This window comes from Perognathus longimembris, chromosome 22, assembly GCF_023159225.1.
Source record: "Perognathus longimembris pacificus isolate PPM17 chromosome 22, ASM2315922v1, whole genome shotgun sequence".
NCBI classification, from domain to species: Eukaryota; Metazoa; Chordata; class Mammalia; order Rodentia; family Heteromyidae; genus Perognathus; species Perognathus longimembris.
In genome coordinates, this window is record NC_063182.1 from 33,601,133 (window position 1) to 33,617,277 (window position 16,145).

General features: G+C 42.3%; 1 protein-coding gene across 2 annotated transcripts in view; it reads right to left on the minus strand.

Annotated features, from left to right (window-relative positions):
- Efna5 (ephrin A5) overlaps positions 1–15,470 on the minus strand; it is a 273,718-nt gene extending 258,248 nt beyond the window's left edge. For both annotated transcript variants that reach the window (XM_048331333.1, XM_048331332.1), the window contains exon 1: positions 15,313–15,470. In XM_048331333.1, the coding sequence (XP_048187290.1) occupies positions 15,313–15,437 (125 nt within the window). In that variant the 5' untranslated portion in view covers positions 15,438–15,470. The remainder of the gene's footprint in view (positions 1–15,312) is intronic.
- Positions 15,471–16,145: the final 675 nt, after the last annotated feature.

The window sequence follows — 16,145 nt, forward strand, 5'->3', positions numbered from 1 at the left end:
CTAATTATTTCAGTCAAATCAACCAACAGCCTTTATTATTTTTAAGACCTATCCTATATTCTAGTCACATTTTACAATATTTCCCTAAAGGCAGAATCAAACAATCCAAAAAGCTTACTGAGAGAAGTTGAAGAGGACTTGTTACTGTCAAAATGTAAGCTCTAGTTTATGATGTTTGTTTAATAAAGAGAAGGTCATTGTCTTTTAAACATATAAACTATAACGACATAATCTAGGCTTTGCAAAGAGAAACAGGGAGATTTCAAGCCAATCTTCCTTTCTTGCAAGAGGTAGAAACAGCATAACTGGCCCATTTTATGAGTCTAAATTCATCAAACTCACTGAAATGTATTTAGCTTTAATTCTTACTTACCATATAGATAAAAGTTTAAATAATTAAAATGCAACTCAAACATCTCAACATCGAGGAACTGCTGAATACCCATTTCACCAACAGGCTCTCATGAAAATACTAAGTAAGCCTAGCTAGTGAAGTCTCCAGCTGCCATTTCTAGACTGCTATACCAGAATATTAACTTTTTTATGACTCAAAGTGATGGTAAGTTATCAAAATTTAAACTTTTTGACTACCCTTTAGTGAAGAAAGAAAGCCTAACACAGGGATGAGATTAAAAGTATTAATTATTCATTGGACACAGAGGAAAAGTAACATAACATTAGAAAGCTTCAAATCTGAAATGAACTCATAGCATTCTCATTCCCAGGGCAAAATTAACTTCCAGGTTAGCAAGACAAAAGAAATCTGCTTTTGTATAAAATGATTCGAAACAGCAAAGGTAAGCCCAGCCTTCCCAAAGCAGAGCAATTCTAGGTATCAAAACATTGTGGGGCTGGGGATATAGCCTAGTGGCAAGAGTGCCTGCCTCGGATACACGAGGCCCTAGGTTCGATTCCCCAGCACCACATATACAGAAAACGGCCAGAAGCGGTGCTGTGGCTCAAGTGGCAGAGTGCTAGCCTTGAGCGGGAAGAAGCCAGGGACAGTGCTCAGGCCCTGAGTCCAAGGCCCAGGACTGGCCAAAAAAAAAAAAAAACATTGTACTTATGAGAGAAATCTGTTTTCAAAGTTAGCAGTGCTCTTTCAAATAATTTGGCTATTGCTAGTAATAAACCCAATATTTTGATTGCTATTAGCCAAGTTTTGCTATCAAATATCATTACATTTATGGGTATCATACTTATAGATCATTGATATTTCCCTTAAAAATTACTTCACTTTCCCTGTTTTAACGCTAAAAGAGGTTTATAACCTTACAAGTAACACAATATTATGAAACAATTATGAAAATACATAAGTGCATTAGTGCAATTTTAATACAAATAATAAACACATTTGTTATTGACCTAAATAACTGTAAGTATATGAAGTAAAACCCACTTTGAATCACCACCAATTATCCATGAAAACAGTGTCACTCAGGTATCAATGCATTAAAATGTGTTCCTTGACAAATCCTCAGTTAGATGCTGTGACCCATTTATGCTCCTAACACTAATGTGTGTATAATTAATATATATTAAGATTTAAGGCTGTCAATAGGTAGCGTTCTTAAACAGAGAGGCGTGAAGAGCCTGAACTCTGTTCTCTGGCATCAAACCTAGAAAAAAATCCAAAGATTTCTGGGAGCACCTGGCTGATGTAAGAAAAGGCCCCAGACAGGAACTGATTTGTTACAAGCTCCTCATTGGAAATACAGTACAAGCATTCTCCAAGACAGTGTCGGTATTCATTAAGTTCTCCTTCGCGATAGAGATATCAATTTGTACCTATGAAGTCCAAAGTAGAGAAAACAATAAAGACGAGACCAATTGAGAGGAAGAGAAGAGAAGATGGAATAAATAAACAGCCAATTTTCCAAATGAGATACAGAAGACATTTCTGGGCAGTAGGTCTCACCATTCAATGTCACTCTTCACATGTCATTACTCTTGTAGAAGTCACAAGACAAAATGTAAAATGTGAACTTCTCTTAAGAAGAACATTGAATAAATCTATGAATTCTATCTTGCACAGGGGCTACCCTAACCTTCTGTCTCACTCCACTTTTAGAATGTGTGCTGCCAAAGTGAGCACTATAAGTTGTATCTTTTAAAGACAATATACATAATAAAATCACACAACTCCATTTTGTTAGTAAGTCAACTCTTCCATGATGCATAGAAAATAGTTTTGAATTTATTAAAAATATTTTTTTCTTTCTCTTGTTTGTTTGTTTTGAGACAGGGCCTCACTATGTAGCACGGGCTGGCCACAAACTCTCAATCTTCCTGCCTCCAAGGCCTGGGATTACAGATGCATTATATATGTATTACCACATATACCATCTATTACCATACGTGACTATTACCAGCTCGAAAAACATACTTTCTATGCAACATACAATAATGAATTGACTTACCACGTGATAGCCACCTGTACAGTGTGAACTGACCCCCCCTCTATTTCTATTCTTTTTTTCTGTAGCCATATTGCAGTATGAGGGGCTGGGAATATGGCCTAGTGGTAGAGTGCTCATCTCGTATATACGAAGCCCTGGGTTCGATTCCTCAGCACGATGTATATAGATAAAAGCCAGAAGTGGCGCTGTGGCTCAAGTGGCAGAGTGCTAGCCTTGAGCAAAAAGAAGCCAGGGACGGTGCTCAGGCCCTGAGTCCATGCCCCAGGACTTGCAACAAATACAAAACAAATAAACATACTGCAGTATGGCTGATTCTATTCTTTTAATAACAGTTTTGCAGCAATTTGGAAAACTTATTCTTCTACTTTAAACTTGTCAATGGCCAGAAAGAAATCTTAGGTATATTAACACTTTTGAACAAAGCCAATTCCTTTAGTTTAATGAAATGGTTTTATTTTAACCAATCAAAATATCCTACTCCTAAACCTTTCTTCTAAGCACATGACATATATTTATAAAAAGCCACTTAAATTCAGTCAGAGAAGATTCTTTAATTTCAGGAACTACAAGACTCATCACCCCTAAAAAGCTCAGGAGACTGTCACTATCTCTGAGAACCCTGTAGGCTGAATCAAGCACACATAAACCTATAACCAACCAACCACCTTCCTTTGAATTACTGTTCTTACAAGTTTGGTAAGCAATGTCCTCACTGCCTTACATATGAAACTGTAACCCCTCCCTACATCACATCGACAATAAATAAATTGGTAAAAAATACTACCAGGCATTCTAATTAAACTCATGTTATCAATCATGTAATGAAAACTATTTACTCCTGCTTTATAATTAACCATAAAAATGCACTGGTAACCAGACAACTAAGGGAAACCCACCATTCCCTCCTCTTCCTGTTTCCTAAAAATACACCTGATTTACAGTAAAAAGTTTCTTTTTCTCACGATCAGTCCACAGTAAGAATATGTAGCCTACTTACTGACGCTTTAAAGACATTAAAGTTCACTTGCAGTAGTATTACATTCATATTTGAAAACAGAAAGCAAAAACAAATACTCAAGTCTAATTAGAATTTAACTGACTCCATCCCTCACTCGTGAATAACAGCATCACATTACACTTCCTTAGTAAGAGAATAGTGGACAAGCTGTAGAGAAAGCCAAAGCACATGGGCAGGTGAGACAGAGACATCTAAGTTTCTCACCCACAGACCAGCAGGGAAAGAAGGCATTTGCTCCCACTTCTTCTATAACTTCAATGAAGTACAGGCTACAGGAAGCAGCCCACAAAAACCCAGACAGCGGAAGCAAAGAAATTGTGCGCCATCTTCTATGCTAAATGTAAAATAAACATCTTGGGTTCATCTAACCATATGGATTTAAATTAGAAAGTGTTAAAAATCTGTTTTTGAGGTGTAATTTTGGAATTGCCACATAAAATACATCTGGGGAGAGTTTCCAAATAAATACCCTTTAAGATTTATGACAGGATTCTTTTTAAACTTTTTGGACCAGGACATTTTTTTTTTTTAACTCCAGTAGAATTTGCCTTCAGAGAGTAACGGTTACAATAAAATTCCTGGCCAATACTTTTGTGAGGTCATATTCTTAATGAAGCAAAAATCAAATAATTTGGGGAGAAAAGGACTAGAAATGAAGTCTTCTAAGGCTTCCTATGCTTTTTTCAAGGATAACTTTTATTCATGGAACTACTGAGACATCTTAGAAACCGCAGAGCTACATAGAAAGTTCATGGCAAACACAACCAAGTCAAAAACCTGGTTGTTCTAAACACTAGTTCAAGAACCAGCAGCATAGAAGTCACCTTCTATGGGAGGATCATCTGGAAGCTTTGTAGGCATGTAGAAAGTCAGGCGCTACCCCACCAACTGAATTCAAATCTGCATTTGGACACAATCCCCAGGAGCTTCGTGTGCATGTTGGAGATGAAAAACAATGACCCGAGACAGCTCACTGAAAGCTTCCCGGAGCAGGGATGTTGTGGAGACAGTGATGAGAACGGTACCTAGCCCACACTGGACATCTGCTAAACAGCTGCCAGGTGAACTGACATGTGACGATTCTACACAGCACCTTCTACTCCATTTGACTGCATTTAGAAAATCCTGTATCAAAGCTGCCTAAGGTATTTAAGTTATTTCCAGGGTACAGATGTCTCCTCACCTCTGAACTTGCTGTACGCTATCTAGGCTCTGTTACATATTGTCCTTCAATAACTATTCTACAAGTTATAGTTTGTAGATACTCAGGACGTGAATGTTGTTACTAATAGGTATTAGCTACAATATTTATTTAATGGGAAAACCCATGTAATTCTTCAACTCGCCCATTTGGCTTTGCTTTTAGGTATGGAATTCTCTTTACATAGGGAGAATTCATTCAAAGAATGGAAACAGCAACATAAAATGTTCTACAGGGCCGAGTCCCGATTCTGTGATACCAGGAATCAGGATGGTAGAAGTAACTGAAATTCAATACTCGTTCTAAAATGTTCTATCATTCAATAGCTTCCAAGTCTGTTCTTACCAGATTTATACCAAAGCCGCTATGAGATCAAGAAATGACTTTTTTACAGTTGTTGTTTTTTCATTCTTAAATCCATCCACTGGTGGGAAGGCTTAGAGACAAGGAAATGGCCAACACCATCAAAAAAGAAATCTAGCAACACAGATTTCTACACAGTAAATGAATGGATTAATTATCAAATAACCAGATACCAAGACAAAAGTCTGGAGCTAAGAAATAACTGCTTGAGCCCAGCACTGGTGGCTCACACCTGTCATCCTAGCTACTCGGGAGGCTGAGATGTGAGGATAGTGGTTCAAAGCCAGCCAGACCTGAAGAGCCCCAAGACCGCCAAAAGAAAACAGAAAAAGAGATAACAATCTGCAAAAAGAGTTAATTACAAGAAATAACCAGATAATTAGCAACTGAGATGTATTCCATTACAATGTAGTAGTTACATATTGAGGTACCCTGAATCATAAATGTGAATTCATTTTTAGTATCATAAAGAAAGGATACAAAGGTAGGCTGTCTTTCACCAAAACAGAATTGCTGATTTTTCAATTTAATTAATAGATCCTGTAGACTACAACCCATGTTTCGAGTTACCTCAGAATCTTAGGAACTTCAAAATGATCCAGTAAGAATGTCTGACCTATGTATATATGTTAATGTCTTAATATAAAATATATTGTAAGATGTATATATTAATGTAAAATATCACACACACACACACACACACACACACACGCAGTCATGTCGTCTTCCCCAGAGGACAGTTGACAATGGCGATAGCAGAGTGTGTAATTAGTTTTCATTGTTCCCCTAACAGCTAGAATTCCATCCAAGACCTTTTTTCCTTTTTACGTTGTAAATGCTATGGAAAAAATACACTAATAGCAAGCATTTAATTGTCCAGCAACCTCAGAGGAAACTTTGCCAGAAAAGATTGGAATCTCTCCTTTTAAACATCTGTAATTCTGAGTGTGGCAAGTTTTGTTCTCCAATTAAAATAATCTTCAAAACATTTATAGCAGGCATAGTATGAGAAAAATTAATTTTTCCACAAGTGTCTGTTGACAATCAAGTACATACAGAATGCTACACCAAGACTAACGCCAAGGCTACTATGCCTGGTCTAAAATACGACTAAGTATAAAGGCATTACTTATTAATAAGGAAAATACTCTTTCGAGTAGCATTATGCTTTGATGGCATTGGAGAAGAATATGAAGACTCAGTTTTCAACTTTGCTTTTCACAGACTTAAAAAAATAGCAGTGGTGATATTGAATTTCAGGGTGCTACATTTCCTGAGGCTTACTCTAATTTGTTTTATACAGTATTTAAAACAAAGCATCCCAAGCCTCTGCCTTGGCGGACATGAGATCTGTCACTGAGGTCCTTTCTCGCCTGATTAATTAGTAATTGGGAGACACATTTTGGCAGCTTTCATTTCCCTATTATTTTCTCTAGTTTGACACAAAACCCTGTCAGAAGCACCACTATTTGAACTGTACCCCTCTTAGTGCTGGGTCACTAAATTTTAATAAATGCAGCCCTTGCCAGAAAACTACAGAAATGGGCATAAAAGTTTATTGAAGCAGTAACAGTAAACAAATATATGAAGAAAACACTGAATGCCACAGTATCTAAAACATTAATGGTCTGTGTGAACCCAGGGGTTATTGGCAAGATTGCAGAGCGGAGACAAAAAAGAAAAGGCCTTTAGCAAACCCCCGGCTTTCATCTATCTTTAAGAAAAAGTATTTGCTAAATAAAGCAGGCAAATACTTCATCGCAGCAGAAGGGTGCATGCGAGCCTCCCGAGCCTGCTCTGGTACTCCAACGAGATGAATAAAACGGGGGGAAGGAAAAGATTTACAGCAACTGCACAGGCAGAACAGCTCTTCCAGAAGTCACCAAGGTGCCGTCTGAACCACAGACACATTTCTCATAAAAGGCTGGGGTGAGGAGCTTCAAGTGGAAGCTAGGCAGCCTGCGAAGTTTGGAGAGCTGCAAATAGCTACAGAAGGAGTATCACGCTCTCCACCACAACGCGTCAATCAGCTTAGAGAGAAAAGAGGAGCCTGCTCCCACGCTGGCGGGGAGCTCTGCGCCCCAGGACGCTGGCCACGCCAGCCACAGGCCACCCCGGCCACAGCCTGACATCTGTCTGTATTTTCTTGCCCTGAAACAATAGGAGGCAAACAGGGCTCATTTGCTCCCACTTTGCTTAACCTAATTGTTAAGTACAAAAGATCATTTCCCCATAGTTAAAGAGTTATTTCACCTTCTCTGCCCATTCTGTCTCTATTAAATAACTCTCTTCGACATTATTAAGTTCTGCACATGCAACAAAACAGTAAACCCAAACATCTAAAACACACCAACTCTCATGCCTTCTAGAGTCATCAAAACCTGAGTAAGAAGTTGACTGATGACGATCCACCAAGCGAGGGGATAACTTTAGTTTATCCCAACCGCATTTTACATGGAAAAGCTTGCCTTCTGATACAGAAAGCTCTCCTCCTATGTATTTTCAGAAGAAAAAGAACTAATTGAGAATTATAATTTTAACCTATATAAATCGTTATTAAAACTTAAAATAGAAAATCTGACCGCTTGGAAACAACAGGAGATTTGTTAGGTGTTTGTTAGGTCATTAAAATCAAGGTCACTTTGAAAACTTGATGATTTGGGCCTTCTCCACTAGCTAGTCAAAGGAAAATGGATAATGGATATCAAAGGAATGCTTGTGAGGACAAAAGTTGTCAACTCATACCTGGATTTAATCCTAAAATGCATATCTGTTCTTAAATCATGCCTTTCACTTACCAACTTTCCCTTATACCCACCATCCCTCTAAATCCTACTTCCCCCAAACTGAAGTAATCCAGGGCATATGTAGAATTGATCCTGGCCTAGTTTTAAATTTAGCTAAGTCTGATAACTTTTGAAACTAATCTTAAGGCAACTCCACTTTTACTGCAGCAGGTGAGGAAAAGTCTCAGGCACCATCAAACAGATGCAGTGACAAGACATGTCGTCTGCATTTATGGTAAGGTTTACAAGACTACGCGTTCCTTCAAATGTATCCACAAACACAAAACATGATAGAAAATATAGCAGACTCGGTTGATAGTCTCATTTGTTTTTTTTTTTTAGGAAAAAAGAATTTGATAGTCTCATTTTTTTTAGTAAAATATTAGAGTTTGATTCTAAAATAATTTTTCACAAGAGTTCATGAAAAAGTAAGAGGCTCTATTTCAGTGACCAAAATGGTCTGGCTTCATACAGTGCTTTTTAAAACATCCCAAATGCTTTATATGGGAAATACTTACATTTTGATCATTACTGCTGATCAATTGTGGGAGGGGACGTCTACCGACAAGTATTAGTATATCAGAAGAAAAACATCAGGATGAAGGGTGTGTAGATTAATTTAGTACCTTGAAATTAACTACAAATTATAAGCCTCAAGAAAAGAAGTATATATATATGAGGATATGATGAAGCACAATAGTTAACATTAAAATATAATAGCTTGAGTTTAAATATATAAATATATTATCACTAAAATATCCTTTTTTTTTTTTCTTTTGGTCAACTAAATACAAGGAGACAACATTTTTGAGACTTTGAAAGTAAGACTGAGCTTTAAATGTAGAGTCTCACCGGAGCAATCAGAAAAGGGGGTTTAGTCTTTTCTATCATTCATATTCTTTTCCACACCATTTTCATGAAAGAAATAAAATTGGTCTTTAAACAAGATGGCTGCTTCTAAAGGGGAGAAAAGTGCTGATGTAACTGGAAGCCCCAAATCTATTCGCTTTTCTAAACTGGGAGATAGTATTTCATCATATTTTTTCTAACCTCCATGTACTTCCAAAACTCACTGGATGAAAAACTGCAAAGATATTCAAAATAATTCATTACAAAGCAATGTTATAAAAGGTCCAATTGCTGTGCAGTAATAAGACAGTTGGTTAGCCAATACATATACAAGTGCTGATAACATTGTGGGTGAATTCTCGAGATGCCTTTAAACTAAATCATGAAAACCAGATCATCTGATAAAACTACAATAGAAACAATACTGATGTTTTACCTAGCTTAAGAATCCAACCATTAAAACATCCACTAATATCCTACTGCAACCAATTCAACTGTATTTGGCTTTTTTCAAAGTGAAAAACTGACCCTAATTCCAGTGACACCTTAATTTTATAACTTACATATGAAGCTTAAAAACAGTTTTTCCATTTTGAAACAACTTTTAAATAGATTTTTTAAAAAATCATTTCAACCTATTTTTATTCCTCACTTGAGTGGAAAATAAGACCTGACAGTAACATTTTCTTCAACCTGTCAACTGTCAATTGTATGAAGGATGTTTCTAAAGATGACAAAGGTTTATTTTTCCTTATTGAAAATGATAGAATTCTACCTGAATGAAAGCTAAGCTACGCATCACTACCGTATAGCACTCTCTCTCAGAAACGCACTAACTGAAATAGGTGTTTTCAATAATTAAAAATGTTTTTATTGAAATGTATGGCTATTGGAAAACTGTCTTCACAAATCTCAAAATCAACAGTCTGCACATGCACCAATTTTCTACTGGAAAACATCAAAGTATACAAACCATTAAAAATACTAAGAAATAAGGAAACAATTACTGAAAATGTATCACAACTGCAGTACAGAAAATTTGCATTATTAACTTTAAATTTAAGTGTTTCTGTCTCATTGGGCTGACTTGCTTGTGACTGAAGACTAAGTTTCTAAAAACATAAATGCAGACATCTTCACAAGAAAGCAGATTTCCTGCTAGTGAGTAATATCCTATTCAGAAACACTAGAAGTTCACATTAATCAAAGAAACTTCCACAAAACAGCTCAGGACATAGGTTGAAAAGCAGACTAATATATAAATCTAATAAAAATAAATCACATGCTTAAAAGAGACAGTAATTTATTGATGTTTGGCTAAGACCACCATCACAAGACAAATTATCAAAAGTGAATATTAATATCTCATTTCTTATACCCCTCTTTGAAGTTTTGTACCTGAATATGAAGGTATTATCTGTGACAAATGATCAAAAGACCATTTTTTTTCTCAGTTTGGAAGACTGATCGGAGTGAGTTGTCCTAGGTGAAAGTCAAGGACTACTTATTTTCTCAGTGCAGTTAGAGAAAAGCAGGCTTCTTTTACAATGTGTATATCCCAGTGCAACTGCTATTTTAACAGTGTCTGTAATACTTCTGAAAAGAAGATCAGTAATAGGAAATCAACCAATATCCAGCCATTTCTCACTTAAAATATCAAAGCTTTTTAAATAGTTGTTGGGTGAGATTATTCCAAACAAGAGAAAAAGATGAGTTAGCATCTTAAAAAAAAAAAATAGCAAGTGATTTATATTGGGGAAATAAAAACACTAAACAACTTAGCAAATGCTACAGCACATGTAAAATACTACTTGTAATACATTGTTATGTTTTCTGATTCACACTCTCAAAGGTAAATTCTTTTGGCATCTTCTTTTCCCAAGCTAGCAAAGGCCAGGGCTCCTTGAGGACTAATTGTGTTCATTCATTTGCTTGGCCCAGCATGAAGCTAGTAGCTTGCTTGGTTTAGAGTAACAAGAGAGAGAAGGTGGCCATCTTTATCTGTCCCTATCCAACAGAAAACCAGGCCAGTGGACTGAATGCAATGAAATGCCTGTTCAGAAGGCATTTTGCAAGATTAAATGGCAGGAAATTCAGGAGGTTAACTTGCCCCAAATAGCTAAGTGTTCTTCCCAAACTTGATTCTCAGTTTGCAAAGGTAAAAACTTATAAAGCCAGAGTTTTATCAAGCCATGACACACATGACAATAAACTATTACTTCCTTGGGCCAGTTATCTAGTTAATACCACTAAAATTGTGTGAAATGGAATAATGAACTAAAGATTCTCTGATACTGTTCATCACCAGTCATGTATTAACATTACTTTCACACTGGAAATGGCAACTGAAACTGATTGTACAGCCAAATGAGACTGTGCTCGATGAGCACTGACTGATGTTCAGTAACCTAAAACACAGACACTGCCTATCTGGGGGTTTACTCTGTGTATCTAAAATAATGCACACAATATTTGGAAGATGACAGCTCAGTAGATAACACCTTTGCAAAACTCTGGAAAACTGGCCATAGAACAAGAAGCATACTTGCATTTTGCAAATACCTGGGTTGAAAGGAAGAGATTCATTAAGGGGAAAAAGGCTAAAAGTCTCATCTGTGGTTGTTTATTTTGATCCTGATAGTCACATAAATGTTGATACAGATATGAAAAAATATCCCAACGTATCTAATGAAACCCTATTACCCAGGGGCTCAGAGTTACGATTTTCAGTGATGAGTTTTTCTTAAAGAAGACTTACGCTCCAAACATACAAAACACTTAAAGGATTTTAAATTTCAACAGTAAAGGAAATCCTTTTCAGGGTAATAAGCTTGAAAACTAAGATATAAACTTTTCACTTTTTGGCACAAGTTCCGGTATTTCACCATGATAAATTCATTTATTTCTCCTTGAGACGGGTATACTGCTAAACAACGAGGGCTACTCTGATTTCTAAAGTTGCAGCAACTAAATTTCGGAAGAAAAATACCCAAAGGAATATTATTGGGAAAGAAATTATAGCCAGTGAAAAGAGCAGAGTGTGACAGAAAGGAATCCTAATGTACAACTCTCACTACAATTCTAATATTGTTGAGAAATGTACATGATGTAGTTACTAATGATATGAAATGCTTAATTTACATGATTCTAAAGGATGGGGAAAAAATCCAAAGACTACATAATTAGGTTAAAGTTCAGTAAATTCTTGATGAATTAGCAGTTTCTTTCTTTTCAATGAAAAAAATAACCTTGTAAATTGATGATACACAAACCTCGACAGAAGTAAAGCCCCAACTGAGAAGAATTAACATTGATAAAAATATGCTGCTTTTATTTGCTGCAATATTATGTTTTATTGAACTCATAATGTCAACCTGTTTAATTACTTTATCATCATTCTGGCAAATTGTCAAAAGGTTCTAAGAAGAACTTTTCAATATTCACACAGTGCTTAAAAGAATACCCTTACTGGAGAAAGCTAACTGCTTATAGGCTGCTTCAGGCTGAGGCACATTCTTAACATTAAGTCCTACCTCTTTATATACAAGCACACTACTAAAGCTACTAAAGGAGAATTAAATAAATTTTATTCCTGAAAGTTTTTTTTAAAGTTACTTAAAAGCTTTCTACAATCTTAAAGAAATTGAAGACAAATAATTCTAGTCTCTTTGATTTAGATTAACATGACTTAAAGTTACTTTGTAACACTCCAGTTGCAAATGCAACATAATATTAAAAGGATCATTCTACCAATCACACTTTTAGGTAAAACTCATGCAAGTTTTCCAATTTTAGGACTGTGGGAGATGTGTATAGACAATGCAATCATATAATATTTCTATTCAGACTGATAGTTTTCAATGGCTTCTTCACAGATTTGGGCCAATCCAATGCATAAAATCAGTTTGGCTCATTGCCTGATAAATCCTGCCAACCACAAAGTTAGCAGATATTCAATTTGGAAATTGAATATATACTTCCCAGAAGTGGCTAGAAGGAAGACAGATTGTAACAGTAAAACAATTCAGACACAACCCAAGTTAATATTTTTTCCTGTGAAGCTAGATGTTCCTGGCAACAAAGGAGGGGTGGTAATGATACCGAATGTAGCACCTCAATTCCTATCTGTTACTCAAGTTACTTGTAGCACGAGTGACACAATAAAATGCTTAATATCCCTGTGATCAAGATATACGTAATTCTAATTTTATCTAACTAAACAACTTCTGATGAAATGCATTAGTATAAGCAAAGGCATACTTCATTTGGACACAGTATTCATTTTAGTTTAATACTGTCTACTGAACTTTGCTCCTATGACAAAAATGAAACATCTAAGTTGCGATTAACATGGTGCATATTTTGCCAAAAGACCGAAGTCTGTTGATTCATAGTTTAGCAAAATCTTGACCCGTACATACATTGATAACTTACTGTACAAAATCATAGTGCCTATGAACTATTTTCTATCCTTTGTGATAGATTTCTGAGTTTTATCGGGCCCTTTGAAAATTATGTCTAACCTGAGTTTTCTTAGTACATAAAAATGTACCAATATTATTTATGAGTTAAAACCTCCCTACCACTCCCTATCTAGTTTTTAAATACGGGGTTCTTTTTAAAGTTTTACTTTAATAACACACTGGGATAAATGCCTCCATATCCCGTCCGATGGGAGAGCTGTTAGAACCACATTTCTTGAAGGTGAATGGAGGTACCTAACACTTTCTGGAGGAAGTTACCAAACTAAGAGAAAGGTCTTTTCACCATGTTCAAAAAGGAGCACACAGCTTCTGAAGAATACTCTCCGTATGGGAAAATTCTGCGTGTTCATAATAACTATGGTCAGATTCCAAGCCACCAAAGCCGTCCTGAGCAGAAAGAAGGGCTTTCTTCAGGCAGGGTGGATCTATTAAAAAACATGACCTGTGACAAAAATCAATGTGCTAATCTCAAACCACACAACAGTATCAAACGCATAAAACAGAGATAACTTCAGAGATAACCCAGACCAGCCTGCCAGGTTAGGAAGGGAGCCCGGGAGTGTGGCTGGCTAGATGGTTCCATCTATCCATCCAAATAAACCCAACACCCGGGGGAAAAACGAGCCTGGCTAAGGAAGTTAGGAGTGACAGCCCAGAGCAAGATCTCCCAAATGCAAGGAGGAACTCGCCCCTGCTGTGCTGAATCAAGCAGTAAAGTTTAAAAATATTAATTTGTTTCACATACCGTCTTTTAAAAAAAGAAAAAGGAGAAAAGGGCGGGGGGGGGCAAATGGGAATAAAAGAAGAAAAAAAAAACCCAAGCGATAGAATTCGACCGGCTTTGAACCCCAACCCCAGTGGAAGGCTGGCTCTGAGGGGCCCGCCAGCCTTCCTGGGAGGCATCTTCTGGGGCAGAAAGCATGGCTTCCTCCTCTCTCCCTCACCGTGGCAAGCGGCATGTCAGCGAAGGAGACGCTTCCTTCCCTCTCCAGCACCCACTTCCAGGGGACTTTCACGCTCACACACGCACCCCACAAACTTCCAGGGGCGTCCGCGCTCCTGGTCAGTGCGTTTAGGACCAGAGCCGCCTGGGTGTGTGTGACGGTGGTGAACTGACCAGGGATGGGGGCGTCCATCCGTCCATCCGTCCATCCCAGGCCCCCCCCACCCCACCCCCAGCAGCAGCAGCTAGCTCCCCGGTAGGGATCTGACCTGACTCTCCGGGCACCAATGCCCGCCCGCCCCCCCGGGGGAGGCTGGAGAGGCGCGGGGAGGGCCGGGGGGGGGCCGATCCCCCCCTCCGCGCCCTGGGCTCCGGCGGCCACCGCGGGGCTCCCCTCCCTCCGGGGCCCCCGGCCTTCTCCTCGCCACTTCCACCCCGGTCCCCCTCCCCGCCCCCGGGCTTGGTGGGTGCTCACGGCCGGGAACCGGCCCGCGTCCACCCCCCCCCCGGGGGCGCCGTGGAGAGCCGCCCTGCGGACACCGGGTCGGGGGGACGCGGGGGACGGAGGGGGGGGACCGGGCCGCCCCCCGCTCCGCGCGCACTCGGGCACCCGCTGCAGGGTCCCGGCCGGCGGCGGGAGGGGGGGGTCCCTGGGCGCCCACCTCCGGCCTTCCCCCCACACATGACGTAACGCGGGGTGACAGCAAACTTTCCGGCACCCCGGAGCCCCCCCCCACGCGGGAGAGGAGGTCGCGAGTGGGGCGGGGGGGGCCGCGTCCTCCCCACGGCCGGGCGCGCCGTGCCCAGCCCGTGCGCTCTCCGCGCGCGTCGGGGGGTGCGGGCGGGGAGGGGGGCGGAGGAGAAGGAACACTGAAAACTGAAAAGAAAAAGCAAAGTTCGGGGGCGCCCACGCCGGCGGCCCCGCGCCCCGTGCCCCGGCCCGGGCGGAGGAGAAGGACGCCGTGCCCCTCCCCGCCCTCACCGCGCCCGGCGCCCCGAGCCGCCTCCGCGCACCCCCGGGCCGGCGGCGGGGCCCGGCAGCCGCGGGGTCCCCCCCCACCCCACCGCGCCCCACCGCGCCGCGCCCCACCCCGGGGCAGCAGCCCGCGGGCCTTCCGACCCCGCCGGCGCCGCCGAGCCCCGGGGCGGCCGGGCGCGCGCTGCGTCGGGCGGGCGCGCGGCGATCCCCGGCCCCGCGGCCGCCCGCCCGGGCCCCGCGCCGTCCCCGGCCGCCCCCCGGCGCCTCACCTGGGGTTGCTGCTGTTCCAGTAGACGGCGTAGCGGTCGGCCACGGTCTTGGAGGCCGGGTCCTGGCTGAGCGCGCACATCCACAGCACCAGGAAGAGCAGCGTCAACATCTCCACGTGCACCATCCCGCCGGGCCGCGCGGGGAGCCCCGCACACGCCGATCCACGCGGGGCACGGGGGGCGAGGCCGGCAGCCGGGAGCCCGCCGAGCCGAGCCGGGGGGGAGGGGGGAGCGGCCGGAGCCCAACTCGCGCCCCCGCCGGCGGCTGCGGGAGGGAAGCGCTGGCGCTGGGGCGGCGCGTGCGGGCGCGTGGCGGGCGGAGGAGCCGGGGCGGCGCGGCGGGCGCGGCGGGCGGCGGGCCGGTCACCCCGGGCGCGGGAGCGGGAGGTGCGGGGCCGGCCGGGTGGCGGCGGCGGCGTGGGCGCGGGTCGGGGCGGGCGGCGGCGCCCGCAGCGCGGTCACCACCGGGAGCTGCGCGCCGCGGCCGCGGGGAGACATGCACCGGCGGCCCGCGGGGCCCGGCCCGGCTCGGCGGCGGCTCGGCGCTCGGCGGCGGCCCGCGCCCGGCTCGGGGCCCCGGCGCCGCGCTCCGCCGGCCTCCAAGTTACTTTGCCGGCTGCTGGGAAAGTGCGGGAGGCGGGCGCGCGGGGGGCCGCGGCTCGGCGCCCGGGGTCGGGCGAGTCCCGGGAAGTCTCCGCGGAGGCGTCGGTGCTGCGGTGCGGTGCGGTGCGGTGCCGGGCGGGGCGGGGCGGGGGTCCTGGCCCGGGAGGGGCGGCCGGTCGAGCCTCGAGACGCTCCGGAGAAAAGTTTGGCCGGGCGCGCACGGCGGCGGC